Below are 19720 nucleotides of genomic sequence, written 5' to 3'. Positions count from 1 at the left end.
GCTTACAGGCACCTCTAAAACAGACTATACATTCAACCAGCATGAGAGAGGCTCCTATTAGCCTTAGGGAGTGTGAGTACCTCTACCTGTCTGTTGGACAAGGATAACACGAGGTTTATCACCTTCTGCAATTTTATGGTCTAATGCTAAAGGATCTGTCAATCACTGCCTTACAATGACCATCTTATTTCTGGATCTCTACAAAGCTGCCATTGGAAATAGTCCTGGGTAAGTGATAGGACAAAACTGCCCTGGAAGTCTTAAAGCTATAGTCTTAAAGCTATCTAACCAACCCTAAAACTCCCCTCACCCACTTCCCCCTTGAAATGGAGAAATGGCAAAAGCGAAAATTCATCCTTTCTCACCAGGCAGGGACCCAAATACATCCACAGATCAGCACAGCTTCTTTTACAACTATTTAGGCCAGCCCAGATGTGACTCTCAGGGCAGTTAATTTTCTGTTTCGTAGGATGCAGTAGTACAAAATACATCTTTTAATGCACATCAAAAGCATGTATTTTTCCTAATTTAGCCAATGACAGAGATAACGAGAAAATTCACAGCTTTCTCTGACTTGTATTAGGACACTTCCTAGAAAATAAAGTAAGTAGAATAGAAAAAGGATACTTTCAGCCAAACAAGTAACACTGGACATTTATACAGTTTTTACCCAAAAGGAGCACTTTCATTTAAGGACTGATTCCTGAAGCTTTGGTGATAAAGTCCAGAAGCTGGAGCTCTTGGACAAAGAAATTTTCCCATGGCTGTATATTTTAGTCATCATATTTTGATGGTAAAACATGTTCAGGATAGAACTGGAAGCTTTCAAAGCTCTTAATTCAGTAAACTGAATATTTAATATTGACAGAGAAGGCAATACTTGTTTCAAGACACTATTAGCAATAATATTTTTACATATATATACACACACTTCACATGTGTTTACTATGTATACGAATAGGAGAACTTTCATTACAAAGCTAAATAACTTGTTCATTCCCAAAGTGGTTTATCTTGACCATCCTTGAAATTCTGGTTTATATGAACTGGTTTGGTTCCCACACAACTGCTCAACTGCTGCTTTTAAAATTACCTTGATGTGGCATAGCTTGCTTACTGCACTTTAATCAAACTCTCTATAGAGCTTTGAAAACCTAGGTTCACAGATATTAAGGATCTAGCATTGACGTCTTTCCTCCCACTAGTAGTACTGCGATAGTTTAGTTACATCCATGCCAGTAGCTCAAACCTTAAGATATTCATTATGCGTAACTGAATTTCAGTCCTTGTACTGAACGTAAATGGTACCTTAGCTGCAATCCCAGAAAACTCCTAACTAAAGATGCAAATGTCCCTAATTTGAGCTGTCTGAAACAGGTCTGGAACTTGTTATAAATTCAAAAGTCAACGTTTTCAACATACTTGTGATATTCAACCAGTTGTAAAAGAACTTCCCCTCTTTCCAACAAATGATGTTCAACATGCAACTTTTGTACAGTTTTAAGACAGACTGGTTTCAGTTTTGTTTCGGTCAGAGAGCCCAAACAGATCCAAAGCATAGAAACAGTTGAGCAAGTTTGAGTCTGCTAGTAATTCCAGACAGTATATCAGATAAACATTTCATTTAAAGCCAAGCTACATTTAGAAAGGTTTTTTAGATTCCTTATTGGTTTAAAAAAAGTGCCTATTCTTTTATCTATTGTTGGAAGATTTTCTTTAAACTTCTGAGGAGAAGCTATTCCTCGCTCACAGACTGATTTCTAGAAGTATAGAGGAAATATGAACATCATCTCATATCAGAAGATGAAAAAGATTCAAGATCTGTTAGAGCAATGGTTCAGAAACTTTACAGGAACCCCCAAAATTATTTCTGTTTGCAGACTGCTTATTCAGGGTTAACAAAACGTAAAAGATGAGTATTTGGATAGCTTGTATTTCTTATAATGCTTCAAGACTTGTTTCATGAAATTTATTGAGTCTCTGTAAGTGATTGTCAAATGACAGATATTAAAAGTTATAAAAGAACTGCTGTAGATACTCCTCTCCTTGGAATTACTCTTTTTGGAGGAGAACTATTATGAATCTGAACAAACAGATCTGTTATTGTGTAAGGCTGCCTCAAAGATAAAAGCAAGGCTTTAGAATGTTTCAAAGAAGCAGTAACATCCTTCCCATTGATAGTCCTCTTCCAGTAAGCCACAAAACTAACCTTTAACTGCTTCTTCCAAGAGCATTGGAGGAAATTTGAGTGTTCTAAAGCTTATTTTTAGTGACTAAGGCTTCTTTTTCTCTTTCTTCTGGCTTAATATCAATCCTACCATTTTTCCTTGCAAGTCTAAATAAGTGAATAAAGCTAGATCAAGCATTGGCAAATCATGAAGTTTTCATTTCATGTTTAGTTGTTATGTAACATTAAATACATAATTCCATGTGATATTATAAAAGATATTTATTTAAGCCTTAGATATTTCATCTTTAAAAGCAAGGCATTGAATAATTTTACTGTATTGTACAATTATGTCCCTTTATATACAAACTTATGAAACAAGGTATCAAAAACACAGAGCTTTTTCTCTTATTCACAGTTCTGTAACCTGTTGCACATTGTAAATACAGTTGAATAATTTTTAAGCAAGACAACTGTTGCATGCCCTATATAGCGTTTAAGCCAGCCCTTTGTTGACCCAATGGGTAAGAGTTCCAAACACTTCAATTATAAGTAGAATTAGAAAGAAAATTTAAAAGAACAGACATTGACTCACAACCAGTAAGAGAAGGACATGCTGGTGATTCAAACCAATACATAGGCCTGCCTGCTCCTAATTTTAAGTAATTTGACAGTAATGGGGAAAAGCTCCCCCCCCCCAATCTTTAAATCTAAAAATCTAAGATTTAGAAAGGAATTTGCTGAGACTGCTGTACAGGAAGATACTGCATTTTATTTAAGAAGAGATTGCTCTACCTCTTTTTGATCCAATATTCCTTGTTGATTGAAGAGTCAGGACAAGCCTTACCTTTGCAGTGTCTGTGTAGCACATCTAATGCAGCAATGAGGAACTCGTGTGCATCTTGTTGCTCGTACCCTGCTAAATGCCGTGCATGAGTCCATACCAGGTGCAATAACCTATATGGAATGTGAGGAGATCGGTGCCCAGAGTAAAACTGCTCAAAGCAAAGAAAAGGACATGACTGTTAACAAGTTACACAGCCTCAGCACATTCAATTATTAAAAACTTAATGAGTGCAATTAGTCAAATAAATTTAAACCATTTAACTCTGATGGCCTTAATAACGAAATACATAGATAGCTTTTTATCATAGTCTACTAAAGAAGTCATCTCAGAACTGATTATTTCTCATTTTTTCCATTGAAATGTCTTCATTTGTGATGGATTAGCCTAAACAATGAGCAACAAACAATACTCAGAACTCCCTTATTGATACCACAGCCTTTTATTAAAATAGTCTAAAACCACCACTTTCGCAAGAAATAAGCAATACCATTCAGAGATCATGGATCTCTGCAAACTGGGACAAACACTGACTGTGAGAACATTAGAGAGCAGCTGTCATGCAGCCCCAGCACAAAGACTGAGTAACTTTCTGTAGCCAGCGGCTGCACTGCCCTGTCTATATGAAAATATCAGTGAGCAGGACAGCAGTCACACACCAGTGCTGGCCATTCACTGTAGAACAAGACAGCCCCCACGGAGGTCTACAGCCATGTAACTAAGGCAGCACAAGGCTTCAGAGATGAAAGTTTGCTCAGCACAGCTGTTTGCAGAGCTGTAGACATCGCTTCATTCATTTTCTCCTCTCAGCATGAGCTGTCTGTGACCACCCCTGCTGGTGTTACAGCTCCAGGGTTCTGGTCCTGGACTAGCTCCTGCATCTGCTTCTTCATCTATTTCAGTCCAAATCCAAGGGGCTGGCTATGTCAGTGACTGGCACTGCCCCAAGCTGATTTTGCCTGAAGCGGTTTAGGCAGGGCACAAATTATTCAGTCAGTAAAACTGTGATATGAAAGACCACTAGTAAGTGATGACAAACAGCTGGCAGAAGTAAGGTCTTCTGTCAGCACAGAGCAGAGGATGGGCACCTGCCTACGGAAATTTTTCCTTTCTATTTTTTCATTTAAAAAAAAACCCCAGCCAAGTCTCACTTGAGAAAACTGGTAAAGGTCTCTACTTCCCTGAGCTGAAGGTTAACCCCTTCCTTTCCCCTCTACATTTCCATCCAAAGACTACTGCTGCAACTTTTATGCTCCCACCTTCTCCCTCAAATCTGTCTCCTCTGCTGCCAACTCTGGCACCCCTGCTCTGAAAGTGAAGCTTGTAGCTGCTTCTTGAGCAAGCTGATTTCTATATCTACTCAAAAATTCCTGCACCATGCTACTGGCTCCAGCAGCAATGCAGAGACATGCCCCTGCAGGGTGCCACAGCCCAGGCTTCAGGCTGCACCTGAATTAGGAATCGCAGGGCTGCAGCCTACTAAGAATAGACCAACTGCAGTGGCAAATTTCTCCATGGTAATATACAAACACGTATCAATCAAACTGGTACTTCATTGAGTTTTTTTTTTTAATTAAGTATTAAAGGGGTAACATTTCATTTCCAACAAGTGAAAATTTATGAAGCATTTTTGCCTTCTCCAACCTTTCAAAACAGTAACTGCCAGTAGAGAGTGCCTGCAACACCATGATTAGGTTTTGCCAAGACCCTACCAGACTGATGGCAGTTAATTTTCAGTCATTCTTCCCAAACATACAAGATAGTAGGCAGCAAATATACAGAACAAAAATAAAGTAAAATAATAAAACAATATATAATTTCCCACTGCTGTGGAAAAAGTGGACTTCCCTTCCAACCCTCAACTTTCTGCCCAGTCTCTGAGCATTTTAGACCAGTGCAAACACAGGTACTGTGCTTTTTTTTTTTTTTTTTTTTTTTTTTTTAAAGTCTTTTGACAGGTAGGCAAGTACAACCTTCTCATCTAGTCCTCACATCTGAAGAGATTCCTACAAGGTTTTAGTACATTTCCTTGAGAAGATATTTCTTTGTTACAAGCTGTTTTTTTTTTTCCAAACAAGAAAATATACCTCTGCAGCCAAATAACGCAAAATGCTTCTATAAATAAAAAGTTCTACAGTTAACTCCGATGCCAACAAGAATGACACCAAGGGACTGGAGCAGCAGTATTGTAATTGAAATCTGCTGACGCAGCTGCTGCTCAACATAATTCAGGGAACTGCAGCAATAAAACTCGTCTGTTCTGTCACTCTTTACAATTAGTCCCAGAGCTCTTTGGTCATTTTAACCAACAGCACTCTCTGTAATTACTCCACTGCAGACACTAGACCTGCCAGCAGATTTTACATTCTCTAGTGCTTCATTAGGATTAGAAGAATCTAACAAGGAGCATTGTCAAATTACTGGCTGTTCTCATACAGAAACTGGAAAGACACCTAAGTAAGAGTGCTGTTAAATAGACGGGGAAGAAGCAGCTTCACAATCCCAGTATATCAGAAACAAAATGAAAGTCATTTGCAATGACAGTTTTATATATTCCAGTTAAAATACTATCTACCTCATCTCTGTCATTTCCTTGCTGCTGGAAAGGTAAACCTAACAACTGTTTCAATCCACAAAAATCTGAGAAAAATCAAAAGGAAAAAAGTCCCTTTGAAGACTGATTCTATCACTATTATAGAAAATTTTTCTTTCAAGTGTGTAAATAGAAATAACTGTCTGCAGGTCATCTTTAAAATACTTCAATGGCACAATCCTTACAAACAGAATTTAACAGAATTTTTGTTTAAAATTCTTTTCAGCAGTACTAATTGGTTACTTTGAGTATTTGGATAGAAGTAGTTCATGCAATTAGAAAGTGCTTAGTAAAACACTACTTAATTGCTGTTGCAGGGGGGAAAAAAAGAAAAAACAAGATCCACGCTTACACATATTCCAAATTAAAGACTTGCTTTTGGATTCTTACAGAAACAATCTATAAGGCAGGTAGGAGATTCTTGCCTTTGTATTTTACACTGTTGTTACCAAAAAAATACAGATTACAGTCAGGTGAGGGAAAAACAAAAAAAGAAATAGAAAAAAGGGACCTGTACTTCTTTCTCCTCCTCCTGCCAAAAATACATGCAAGGGAAGTTTCCCAATTTTGTGAACAAAGAGATATATTTACCCTATATTGCATACATATCAACTTAACATTTCCTGGGCTTTGTAGTAAAGAATTTATAGGCATAAATTCTGTCCTAGGCTACAATCCAACTTCAAAAGATAAAATGTATTCTTAGAAATTGGTTTCCAATTAAGACTTCAAAACATAGAGAAAATTTACAGTGAATGAAGGGGGTGGAGAATATGTGCATCTTTCGAGATAAAATAACATCTACTAGAGGTTTCCTAACGAAGAGCAACATTTCAAGAAACTAGGATAAGTCTGACATGCTTCAATGCTGTATGTTCCATACCTATTTTAGAGAAAAGGGTTTACTAAACAGGCAGAAACTCTATTTTCCATTACAGTTGGCAAGATCTTAAAATTCCATCATGCAAATCTACACAGATGATTCACTTGAGTACATGGTATCAAACTTCTTTAACTTGCATGAAGTTCCCTGATTTTATTAAACGCAAGCCAAACCTGAAAAGTAGAGTACGATACACCTAGTAAAGTCTCAGCCTATGTAAAGGGCCTTAAACTCCTTTTCCTTCTAGACAACTTTGTTTGAACATTTTATATACAGGTCATTTCAACAGGTACCATCTTAAGACATCAAAGCCATAAATGACCTTATTCTCCTTCCTTTTTGTCCTTACTTCTCAACTCGCTATGTAGTTGTACTGTGCACTCCAAAGGCTCGTGAGGGTGAGTAATGATGGGAATGAAGGCGGCTCTGTTCTTCACATTTCTGAGTGGATGCACTGCATTCTCCTATTTTCCCAGGTATTCTTACTATTTCAGTCAAGGAGTGCACTGAGATACAGGTCTGCTAACTGAATACAGGTCCTACCCTACTGAACGGTCATTTTGTAAAGTATTTAGATAAACCTTAGGGTATGGATCATCTTGGAATAAATTCTCATTGGCAAAGCCAAAGTAAAATATCAGTAGGTAAAACAGCAGTACATAAACCCCTTCAGCCAAAGGGCTCAGTGAAGAGATTCTGTGTTCTACCTTATCTCCACCCAGTTTCACCACTATTTCCAAATCCTTTTCATTCCTTTTCCTATGCAGTATAATTCATTTCATGATTTGAGAAATAAGTTTAAAGTAGCGTAAATGAGAATGTTAATTGATGCAGTTATATATTTTTAAAACAAACACCAGAGATTCAACGCTTGGCATGTTTGCAAGAAAAGCTACTAGGCAAGAGCTAAATTCTGAAAGCCATCTGACACTCATTACTCACCATCAATCTACTTCAAGGTACAAGAACTTTACAGCTTCCTATTTATCACAAAGAAATCACTGACACAACCTATATAGCTAAATGATCTTAAACCAGAAAAATAGGACAAGTGTTGTCTGTTGAAGAAGAAGAAGAAAAAAAAGCAAAATTCACTCAGTTTTGTATAGTAAGTTTTGCTTAATGTTCAAAGCAGTATCTTTTTCTCCTGGAGATTCACTGGATCCCCTGGCATTCCATCTGTGTAAGATCACACCTTCAGAAACGGAGGGCAGAGGAGAGATGACATTAACCCTTGCCCCGATCGTTTGTCACTGGATAAGATGCCTTGAGATAACTGCATCAGTTAATCCCAGTGGGAAAGCTGGCTAAAAACAAGAATCTGAACCATTTTCCCAGGTAATTCAATACAGAGGAATTCTTAAAAGTCACAGCACTGAAATCTCCACTGGTTAGCTCTCCCTCATTCAAATAATGTCTCTGGGAAGACCGCATAGGACTCTTCAGCATAACAAATACATGTAGCTTGGACATGAAAGAATCAGTCCATTCCAAAAATGCAGGATATTGGTTGTAATTACAAATGTGATGAAATTCAAATTCTGTGAGAAATAGTTTTATAATGAACTTGCTGAAAGAGTTTAAACATAATAAAGTACTTACTATTTGCAAGTTAAAGTATACTTAAGTTGGATGATTGGACACTACAGCTCTGTTTGTGAACAATTAAGCTCTAAGTTTTACTTCTAGAAGGTTGGGTAATTTTTGCTGTCCTACAGCACTTAGTTGTAATATTTTAACATGAAAAAAGGAAACAGACTTCTATAGTGCTATCTGCATTGTCTGATATCACAGAAATGGCCCTATGCTCATTCACATATCCTAATCTTCCACAACATTAGCTACCAGAACTCACATAAATGTGAGCAGAAATTTTGATCAGATGAAAATAAAGGCAGAGATTTCCAAGGTTGTGTGTGTGTGTATGAATTGAAATTAATGTGAACCCTGCATTTTAGCCCCACTTTGGATAGCTTATTATGTGACTGTATGGAGCCCAGCAAAGCCCATTCTTTATAATATGCTTGTACAGAGTCTAACAAAAGGCATCCTAGGCTGTCAACAGGGCTCCATACACAGAAACACAAAGTTCATTGCCTAGACAGCCTTGATCTTTTTCCCCAGCCCCTCAATCTGTAATATAATACCCATTTCCTCCTTTCCCAAGCTTTTTTTTTTTTAATGTGTATGTGCTAACAGAAGGCAGAGATATTTTATAACCACTGGGCTGAGAGTTTACATCGTAATCTGATGAAAATGTATCAAAAGTTGCTCAATATTTTAACAGTACCTTTATTTTTCATATTATTTTTTAAAACAAATAAATTTCTATATTAATAGTCTAAAGAAAATGGTATTTCTATACTTTTTTTTTTTTTTTTTTTTTTTTTTTTAAGTCTAGGCAGAGTGATATTTCCCCATTTATCTCCACATCTGGTTTGAATCACCCTGCAGCTGCTACCTTTTGGTATGCTTGCCGTTAATTTTTTTTTACCTTCTGTTCTGACAGACTGGGGAATAATTGAAAAATAAATCCAAAAACAAGAAGTGTAACATATAACTAATGAATGATAAGCAGCATGAAAAATGCAAATTGACATGAGTGCTAAGTATGATCAGAAAATAACTTTGTACTGAAATGTCTAAGGAGGACTTTTACCTTTTGCCTGCATTTAACCCACATGCAATGACCAAAAAGAATCATATCTGGGGTACAAGGCACAGAAGTAAAATCAAATTGAAAAGCACACAAAAAAAGGTAAAGATTATTTAGGTTGGCCCCAGTTTATGTGAACTTCCATGGCAGTATATAGGCAAAAGACAAGCTCTGCAAACAGACCTCTCCAGCTACTTTAAAATCTTAAAACCCAGAAGTGCACATCTAACCATGTAGTCCTTACTCATGTGGAACTAAGATAGTTAGTAAGACTCTCTTACTATTTATCAAGGAAAAGACCATGCCTGTCATACACGGCACAGATGAGACCTAAAGAGAATGACACAATGCTATGCCAGTCACCTGAGCGAAAAAAGGGAAAGAACAGTACTTCATATATACGATGTACGTAACTGTACCAACACACTCACTTTTCTACATCCTCCTGCCCATTAATGTGTTTCCGCATAAGAAGATAGCAAAGATGTTTTTTTCCTGTTAAAAAACACTGAATCAAGATCTTTAAAATATTTATACAGACCTACATAATCCAGTGCCTTAAACCACAAGGCTATATGCTATTACTTTATTCTTACTCCCATTACCATCAGAAGAGCCTGTGACATATTTTCCAGTTAAAACTTGCACCTTTAATTAAAGCACATACTCAGCTTTAAGACTAAGGATTGCAGATCAGTCTCAGAAGAGTAGACCGCACGGTAATTATTTCAATACTGGCTCTGCCTAAACAAGGGTGACTTAAGTATAGGACTTAAAAGACGAACAGTTTCATTTTCAGCAATCACGTATTTTTGACAATATAGTCTTACTCAGTCTTTACTGCTCTGCTTTGCCACCTTCAAGTGCAAACAGAATTTGCTATCCCTCTGTATTTGCAAATAGAATACAATTTCTCTTTAAGTAAGAAACAGCAAACATCTGTGGAAAAATGCACCTATGGTGGCAAATAGACTCACCTCCTGAAAAAGCGTAGACATTTCACAGACCAGACATGAGCTGGGGCTTTGCATTTCACATTTGTGCCTGTCGGAGAGGAAGAAATCTCGCAGCAGTGGAGTGTGGGTAAGTGCCTGGACAATACAGTTCATAAAACATGTGTTCCCAAGATTGATTAGCCCTCGTAGACCTATAAAGACAGAAGGGGGAGGAGATGCATAAGCATTATCAAGTTAACAAAATGCTGTATTTGTTATTTGCATTTTTATATAGTTTTTAGAATACTGTCAGAGATTTATAGTGTAGGCAGTGCTCCAAGTACAGTTTTATATTGTTTTAGATAGACTATTGGTTTTGACATACTCAAGTGCTGCCACAAACTTTCTAAATTGCACTAGGATTTCTGTTTTAAATTCCTGGAAGAACATAAAACTCCAAGTACAGCAACACCAATAGTATTATTTTTGCAATAGTGGTTTAACCATACATCACCAGAAACATCCCCTCTCCCCATGCTGTTACTAAAGTGCAGGGACAACTGATAGATCAATATGGCTTGATATAAACGCATAAATAAGTAAACACTCAGATATTTTAAAAGTCTTCCCTCATGCAGGTCACTGAAGGAGAATAAGGGTTTTTACTGCTATAATGCAATAACAATCATCGTTCTAAGACAAGCAATTAAGGAAATAGCCTTGACGGTGGCAGAACAAAGTCAGGCTGTGAGATCCAATGCAGACCTAGTGCACCCCTTTTTTGTGCACAACCTGAGATCCAAACAAAACAAGTCTAACAAGAAACTCTGAACACTGCTAGTCTCACTGATTTGTTTTAGCTAAGTTAAACATTAATCTACAGTACACATCACAAAATTCAACTTGGCATAAGAGGATTCATCACACCTTAAGCCTGTGTTCAGTAATACCCAGAGATGATTTCTTGTGCTTGGAAACCAAGATGCTTAAAGGAAATCTCTTTTGTTGCACAACAGAAGAGAGGTTAGAAGTGGGGAAAGCTTTTCAGTCATTTGCAAAGTCTAAGTGAGAAGAAAAACATGCTCAAATCCTTGAGAATTCTTCCAAAATGTCAACATAGCTACCATCATACAGGGGCGCTAACTAGAAGGAGCATCACATGGACAAAAAAGCTTATTTCTAAATCAACAGCTTACCATAAAACAAGAGAAAGACTCAAATACATACACAATTTTCTTATTAAAACTAACACAGTCCTCTTCTGTAATATAAATGAGATTACTATGCAAACTGTGAATGAAAAATGGGATTTCTTGTTTGAGAAAAAAATTCCTTGCCATTCCATGGCAGGGAGGGAGGGGGCAGAAATCAGCAGGCAATGCTGAGGCAGTTACAACTGCTGCAGTTCCCTTGCAGTACACCAGATAGTGCTCAAAAGGCTCTTTAGCATCTTTGGGTAGGAGGAGGTGTGGTGCAGTTGCTAGGCTACGGGAGAGAACAGCGCTTTATCACCTTCAACTGCATAGTGAGCATTAGGTGACAGACACAGAGTCCTCTTAAATTATCATTCCCATATCTAACGTAAAACTGTCTTCCTTCCAATGGCTTCCTGTTGCTTCCGTTTACTCCAAAGCGCAGAAGAAAGCTTCTCATTTACATTACAGTAACTTCTACTAGGAAGGAAGCTCATTGCAATCATTTGCTCTCTTTTCATGCAGGCAACAAATGTATGCACAACATCAGTGAAGTGTTAAACAGTTAATTTGTCGTAGCAGCCTGAAATACAGTGTGACGCTTCAGTTTCATACACAATCCTATTTCAACCCCCCCCACCCCTACCCCGTCTACATGTCTCTGTATCCAATGTCACAACAGAAAGCTGTTCATGCCCTGCAAGCAGAGAAATAATGTTGGGTCAGACCTTACTGCAAACCTCTTTCCAGCAATTTCCATTTAAATCATACTCTGTGCAAACAGAAGCTTATGAGACTCCCTGGGCATGCCTGTGATGCACCAGAGTATTCTGAGACGCAGAAAAGTTTTTCTCCATTTCTCCCAGGAAATCTTGATCCCTTTAGTTAGTGGTGGGATTCAACACCAGTCTGTGCACTGCAGAAACTAGTGGAAAAAAAGGTATTACCTCTAGAGACTCATCCTAACAGCTTTCTTTTTGGTATCTCATTAAGCAATCACAAGTAAAGCAAACACGTAAAGCCAGTTTTTTAGAATCATTTATTAAGCATCAGTTATTACATGCCTGTGGCTGGACCTTGTTTCCCTGTGACCACAAGAATCAATCCTCCTCAAAGTTGTCACCAGAAGACTAGTTACAGGAGTCAAACTCAGAGGGCCCTCTTGGTTAACACTTTACATGCATGATCTTTTGGTGCCAGTTTTCCATAGGTTTAAATGGAGTGCTTCATACCGTATGACTTCACTTGACTGAACTGAGGTAAAGTAACCTGCAAAACAGATGAGGTCGAAATGTGAATACTCCAAACCCTAATAAAAATAAGAAAATGGTATATGTAGCAAAAGATGAGAACTTACTTGGCTGGGGAAGAAGAAAGGCAGAGAAGCACACATCAATTTTATCCTCGAGGGAGTAACAACTGCAGCTGCTATGCCCTCTTTTAGACTGTCATCCAAAATGTAACAGGTACAACGCATTGAAGAATACCTAAGCTACTGAGTAACTATCAATTACAGCATCTTGACCATGGAAAAAAACCTGATGTACATAAACTGAAGAGCTGACAGAACTCAGCTCAAAGCATTCCTTTGTACGTAACTCCTGAAACAAAACCAAGTTTTGCTGGAGAGAGGAGAGGCTAAAATTAAAGCCTATACAGCATTCAAGCCAATAAAACATTAAGAGTGTAAAGAAGTTGTGCCTGCTACATCTACCCCCTTCTCCATCAACAGAACCTGGCAATATCTAACTGCAATAGTGATCATGGCAACATGTGGGCTGCAAATTAAGATCAGAAAAATAAAGTGCAAAAACTTCAAATGCAGCCGTCCACTTCTGCTAGCAGGAACAATTGGCTCCTTTGTCATCTAATCACTGGACAGTATTAGCATGAAGGAGAAGGAGATTTTATAAGGACTGTCAACAGGATCCAGCCGTTAGTAATAAGGCTGTGCTACCATGCAGATTTCTGCTGTATTTTAAAATATCATGGCTTTATTTCTATTTAAGTTTGTAGCAAACTGTTTCTGAGATGAACAAGAGCAACCAGTGAGATATCTAATATATTCTCTAAGCAGGTACGCACTTTTGTGGTAAGTGTATTTTGCATAAAAGCACTGCTTTCCTTCTTAACTTTATTAAAGAAAAAATGGAAATAAATTAGTATCACTATTAAGCCAAAATCATCACATGTGATATAATCATAAAAGAGAGAATACTCTTTAATCACCATGCATGGTGTAGGACCACCATTCTCATCCTGTCACATGTTGGACAGGCGGGGTCCAGGCAAAGCAGCAAATCTACTTCTGCAATGCCTTGAGCATAGGTAACTGAATCTACGAAATTCCCTTTCCTTTTGTTCTCAAAATCAGGTTCTAAGCAGATAGCTTACCTTTGTCAACTTCAGTTCTTCAGTCCGCTGCTGCTAATTGTTTTGCTTTTGTTCTTAAATGCAGAGTAACAGAGCTGCGATGCTGGGCAGCTACAGTCGTCATGCTGCAGGGAGCTCTAGAACACTGGTTCTGCAAGTCCACCCACACAGGCGAGATGAGAAAAACCAAACAAGATAAGGAAATTCCACTACTCTGAACTGTGATTGTACAAATATTAAGAAGAATTAGCAAGAGATGGGGGAGGGAAATGAGAGGACCACACATGAATAGAAAAGTTAGCAAACCCAATCAGGCATCTAATTTGCCCGCCTGGAGGGTAGGCAAGCTTGTCTCTGCGAGCTGAAACGAGGCTTGGGGTTGGGATCCAAAGAACTGAACGCAGACCAGTCTGAACAAATATTACCATGCAGAAACCCGTGAGTCATTTGAATAAACTGAAAGCAGAAACACAGTCATTATCCAATACAACTGAGTTCTGCAAGACAATGAGAAACCAGTTAGATGCACTAAAGCTCAACCATCTTGAGATCCTTTATATGATAACCATTGTTTGGCAGCATTTTAAAGCAATTTTTTTTGCCTCCTCCTCCTGATTCTCCATCTGGTGTCAGTGTTTCCATGAAGCTCATTCAGGCAGCATCAGGAAGTTAGGCAAGCTGAGGAAGTGCTTGGTGAAATATCGAGAGAGCAAGTTTAACATAGCCCTTGGAAATAAACAGTGCAGCACGGCAATGAAGATTTCTAGAACACGTTTATTTTTTCATTGTTTGTTCACACAATAAAAATTCTCATTGTTATAGTTCACCTTCCTGAAAGTGTATTTCAAGGGAAGACTATCCTACTTTTCAGAAACTAAACTAAAAACAATTTCTCTTTCAGCTCTCAAGTTTCAGGTACAGACCACGCATTAGTGGGTACATTTGTTACAAATGTCAGTCCCAGCCCGACCAACACATGACTGCCCCACTTACTATGTTCCAGCATGCCTGAAACAGCAGAATCTCTGCTAATATGATTACGGATAACAATTATTCTCGAAAGATGCTCTCTTGGGGGGAGGGGAGGAAGGGAGAAAAGAACCATATTCATTCACTTCAGAAAAGCAGCAGTGTGCAAGTACTTGAAATTACAAGCCTACACTGGAAAAAGTATGACATTGTGACACTAATGGCTACGTGAGATATCAAAAAATAACTGTTCAGTTTTAGTGAATTTGATTCTACACTGCTTAAGTTGGAGCATCCTTTCTGAGGGGCTGCATGAAAAGTGCATGTGACTGTAGAGACCTTTCTGGCCCCAGAGGAACAGCTGAATGTTTTCTAGGTTTCCCCCCCACCGCACTGTATTTTCCAGGCAGACGCTATGAGTGCGTTCCCGTGATGTGTAAAACGGAATACCAAGGCCCTGCAAAACGGCCAGTGCTGGCCCAATAACACACAGAAGAGCTGTGGCAAGGCAGACAACATCAAGTTGTTTTCCTGAATTCCAGTTCAGCATCTTAATTGGATAATTATTTTTTCCTCTTTGCATGTGAAGTATCAACTGAGTGTTTCAGACAGGTAAAGTCAGAAAGAACTCTGAACACACTGGAACAGTACACATAGAAGGAGGACTACTGAGCAATGTTAACTTAGAAAAGGATTTTTCAGAGTTTTTTACAGAATATTTTTCAAGCAGACCAGACTTACGGATGACAGACTAAGGAATTAATTTAGTTTGATGATAGATTCAGAAGGACCTACACAAACTTTTGTCAAAGAAAAAAATTCAAAAATTGTGTGCTTGAATACTAAGTTAACATTTGAATGTCTTTATTTACTTCAATAAGCAATCTGCTGTAAAGGAAAAATAAAGGGTTTGAACACAAGCTGAATTTCCATAAAGGTAAAAGTTATAACACTCTCTGAATTCAATGATATAACTTTGCTTCACAGTATGTAAAGAGTGAAATTCTTTTATTTATTCTTAAAGAACGTAAAGAAATGGTTTTACTAGATTCTAGGTTTATACTATAATAGGAAGTTTTTGACATGAAAATTCCCGTAAGTTACTTTGAAATTCATCTGAGTTCTGTCAACCATATCTTATACTTTTTTCAATACTTATAAGACAAGGTAAAGACAGGAATTCATTCCTTCAATGATAAGCCACAGTAATTTTGTATTATACCTTCTTTGTATTTCAAAAAGTTATCATCAAGAGAAACTTTCCTTTTCAATACTACAAAACTAATTAGCTCTAGTAAAACTACGAACTGGTAAGCAATAAACTTCAATTTTGATTTTTTTTAAATACTTTTTGAGCATTTAGAAGATTTCTTTGCCAGGCAAATGCATGCCATAGAAATATTTTGGCCCTATTCTAGCTTGCACAGATACTACTTCTTACTGTCATTACTTCTAACTAAGTCAAGTAACTTCTAGAAAAGAAGAACCAGGTGAGAACTGCGCTTTAAAAGTAACACAGACCTCAAAAGGCTTTGATGAACAGCAGAGAAAGATAGAAAATATCTTTGTGATCTTGTCTATAGCTGAACCGAAACACCAGTCAGTGGCCTACACCGTAATGCTTTGCTAGGAGAGAGCCTGCAGCAACCAGGAGGTTTTTGAGTTAAGTCCCATGGGCTTTAGTCCCATGGTGCCTGTAAGAGAAGCATATACAGAAGAGAAGCATATGAAATGTTCAGAGTTTTTTCCCTCCCCTTTCACATACACTTTAACAGCTAATGAAACAAAGAAAAGCAGCACATCAACAGTTCTACGACTAACACAACAGCATTTCATACATAGTTGAATTTCACTAAACTTGCAGTCATAACATACGGAAGAAAAGAATTTACAAAGATTCAAAGAAGGATTTTAAATACATTTACATTATTAATTTACTATTAGAAAAGAAAAATATTAGGCAATCAATCTTCATCATTCAAAATATAAGTGGATCCTAGAACATTCAAGTCAGGATGGCCCTCTATCCTTCTCCATTTGTATTTCTAAGCCTGTTCTTAGTTACTCAAATACTATTTTTACTTTTTTTTTTTTTTTTTTGGAAAGAGCTTGATATAAACACTAAGAAACCGCCTACACATTAGAGGATCTTTTAACTAGCATTGTTAGTTTCTAATTTATTAATAAAGTCTTGGGTATAACAGATCATTTCTCTCTTATTGTTGGTTAAAGCTCATCTAAGACTTACTCAACTCCCTTTCTTTCACTAAAGAAAACTGCATATGTGAGACAGGAAGACAAAATTTAACAAATATTTGTTCTTAGGATCCCAGAGCTTTTTGTTCTTGAAGGATCAGCAGCTATTCTCCTTGATACCTCCCTGACTGAAGAAAAAACATTTCTTCATTTCTGTTGGTCATCAGCATATTAGAGCCATTATCTCCAAGTTTCATGGTTTACAGTGTTAATCAAAATTTATTTTGCTGCTCTAGATTAACGTGCTTGTAGAGTTTCAGCTACCTGCTCGAGCTGCAATTAGGTTCATAGAAAATTAATTCATTCTGCCACAATTAGTTTACCTGCTTGAAAAATTGCAGTAAAAATTTTGGAAGCAGTGGCTGCTTGTAGGCTGCAGAACTCATATCTGGTTGGCAAGTGAAGGCGTATATGAAAAACCTTATTACTGTTTAGAAGAACATAAATATGGAGTTTAAGTTAACTTAAGAGTTTAAGTCCGAAATACAGAACTCCCAAATCCAATCACTCCAAAAGATACATACATCCATACGCACATACACATATAAAAAAAGCATATGAATTTTCCAAGCTATTTTACAGAAGTAGTCACAGATTCACAAAATTAATCAATAGGACCAATTCTGCTGATGATAATGTACCACATCCAGTGCTCCTCAGCTTGTCCCATGAAAACAGGCAAAAAGCTAACACAGCAGAGGACAGTTTTCTTCTGAGTGGAATTTGAACACAGAAATCACAAACTCCAATTGCTTTTCAAAAGAGAAGGTGCACTACTACCCAGCCAGAAATGCTGCAGAAACACTGTGAACAGCAGTGAACTGCAAGATCAGGTCAGCTAATTGTGTAACTTAAGGACACTGAAGCTACAGCTCCAGGTCTCTTGCCATCACAGTCTCCTCCTTGCCTTGACCCTCTCTCATTCAGCAGGCTAAACACCTCTACCTCCCACCAAAACTGTCTTCCCAAGTCACCAGTGGCTCCTCCTTGTCAAATACATCCTGCCAGTCTGTTCTGCAGCTGATCAGCATAAGGAGTTACAAACTATTCCTTGTTCCTGCACTCCTTATTACCATCCTCTTTGGTTAAAAAAAAAAAAAAAAAAAAAAACAAAAAAAAACAAAAAAAAAACCCTCCTCCCTCCCCCATCAGATAAGCTTGCAAAACTGCTTGGGTAAACACTCTCTGAACTGATTTACTGAATTGATTCAGATTACTAATTTTGATGGAACCACTTAATGAGAGATTACATGACAGATCAAAGAAATGAGAATGAGCACTCAGGGCAATAATCTTTCCCTTTTCGGTTACTGCTAAACCAGGTGAAAATATGCTCAAGTTTCACTGTGTTTATTTTTCTGACTTGGCTCCTTTTCTTCAGTTATCCAAGGCTGCCAGGTTACTTACTGTTCCACTTTTTAATGACTGTAAATCCGTTCTGAAACGAACCATCTTTTCTAAGCTATACTACTATTACCACCTACCTTACCAACTCGCCTCTTGATGATATTCGATCATCAAGAGGCACAACCTCAAGAACGTCACTAATGCTTCTGCTGCAATTTGACTTTTAACATAAGCCTTTTAAATCACAAGTCAGATTAGTGCTCTAGAGCAGCACTTCTCAATTTAGGAAAAAGTGGAAATTTGAATCACAAATGTTCCATCTATATCTTACAGAGAAATATATACTATACAAATACACATTGTATGTATGTGTACGTATATATATACACACACACACGTATATGTATGTATATATAAATATCTATAGGCCATGCTGAATCCTGCAGTTTGGAAGACTGGAAGCATGATAAGTGTACTTTGCATTTAGATAAATATCATTTTTAAAACAGGAAGAAAAATCCAAATTTGTAATTATAAACAAACATTTTTACTAAGTAGTGACAGAAGTCAAATTAAAAGCCAGCAGTTTTCATCCAGAAGCACTACTATACACACATATGCATTCCCACACATTTTGTTGTAAATAACTGATTTGTGCACATACCATCCAGGTGGACCACAAGCTGAGTAAGTCCATTTTACAGTGCACTGGATTAGAACAGAAAGCAAGCTTTTAACCATATTTGATGAGGTCCACAGTAGCAGCAAACACAAACTTTTTTTTGTTGTTTTTCTTACACCCGTTTACCTAACTTTGGAGTGTCCCTCACCCCACCTCACCCCCCAGTAAATCTCAACAAAAGAGCCAAAGCACATAAGAAAATTGATTTAAAATGTGTAAGACAGCAGAAGGAGAACTAATCAGTAGAAGACCATGAAGAACAGCTACTGTTAATAAAGAGAATATAAATTAGAGGACTATTTTAGACCTGTTACATTACAGATTGTACCATAAACTACAATTTTAGCCACTCCTAAACAGACAAATGTAATCACATCAGAAAGGACATTCGGGGAAGAAAATGTATCTTGGGGGGAAAAAAAAAAAATCACAGAATGGTTGAGGTTGGAAGAGACCTCTGAAGATCATCTAGTCCAACCCCTCTGATCAAGCAGGGTCACCTAGACCATTCTGCGCAGGAAACGTGTGCATTTTAACAACAACAACAAAAAAATCCATCTTCAACCTTCCAAGTTCTGGAAAGGGATTCCAGATCGCTGCATTTTTTTTCTACTACTGCTGAAATAACAGATTGCTCAATAGAAAAAAAGTTTGCTTGTGTACACAAAAGGAAACTGTCCCTGACTATTTCCAATAAAAAAATCCTGGAGGTCAGCTAGGAAAGACAATACACTGAGGCAAAAAAGTATATGTGTATGTACAGCAAACCACTCACTGCTGAAGCAACAGAATACAGTATTCCTTCTCATACGTACGTATCAT

At 37.6% G+C, this 19720-nt stretch overlaps 1 protein-coding gene across 5 annotated transcripts in view; it reads right to left on the bottom strand.

The window, feature by feature from the left end:
* The window catches only part of USP22 (ubiquitin specific peptidase 22), a 110576-nt gene that overhangs the window by 18125 nt on the left and 72731 nt on the right, over window positions 1–19720 (bottom strand). For all 5 annotated transcript variants that reach the window (XM_062588397.1, XM_062588398.1, XM_062588394.1 and 2 more), the window contains 2 exons: window positions 10121–10290; window positions 3015–3162 (listed from right to left, as the gene is read on the bottom strand). In XM_062588397.1, coding sequence (XP_062444381.1) covers window positions 3015–3162; window positions 10121–10290 — 318 coding nt within the window. The remainder of the gene's footprint in view (window positions 1–3014; window positions 3163–10120; window positions 10291–19720) is intronic.

This window comes from Rhea pennata, chromosome 15 (assembly GCF_028389875.1).
Source record: "Rhea pennata isolate bPtePen1 chromosome 15, bPtePen1.pri, whole genome shotgun sequence".
In the NCBI taxonomy this organism is placed as follows: Eukaryota; Metazoa; Chordata; class Aves; order Rheiformes; family Rheidae; genus Rhea; species Rhea pennata.
The sequence above is the reverse complement of the archived record's forward strand: the minus strand, read 5'-3'. Positions and strand labels throughout refer to the sequence as shown.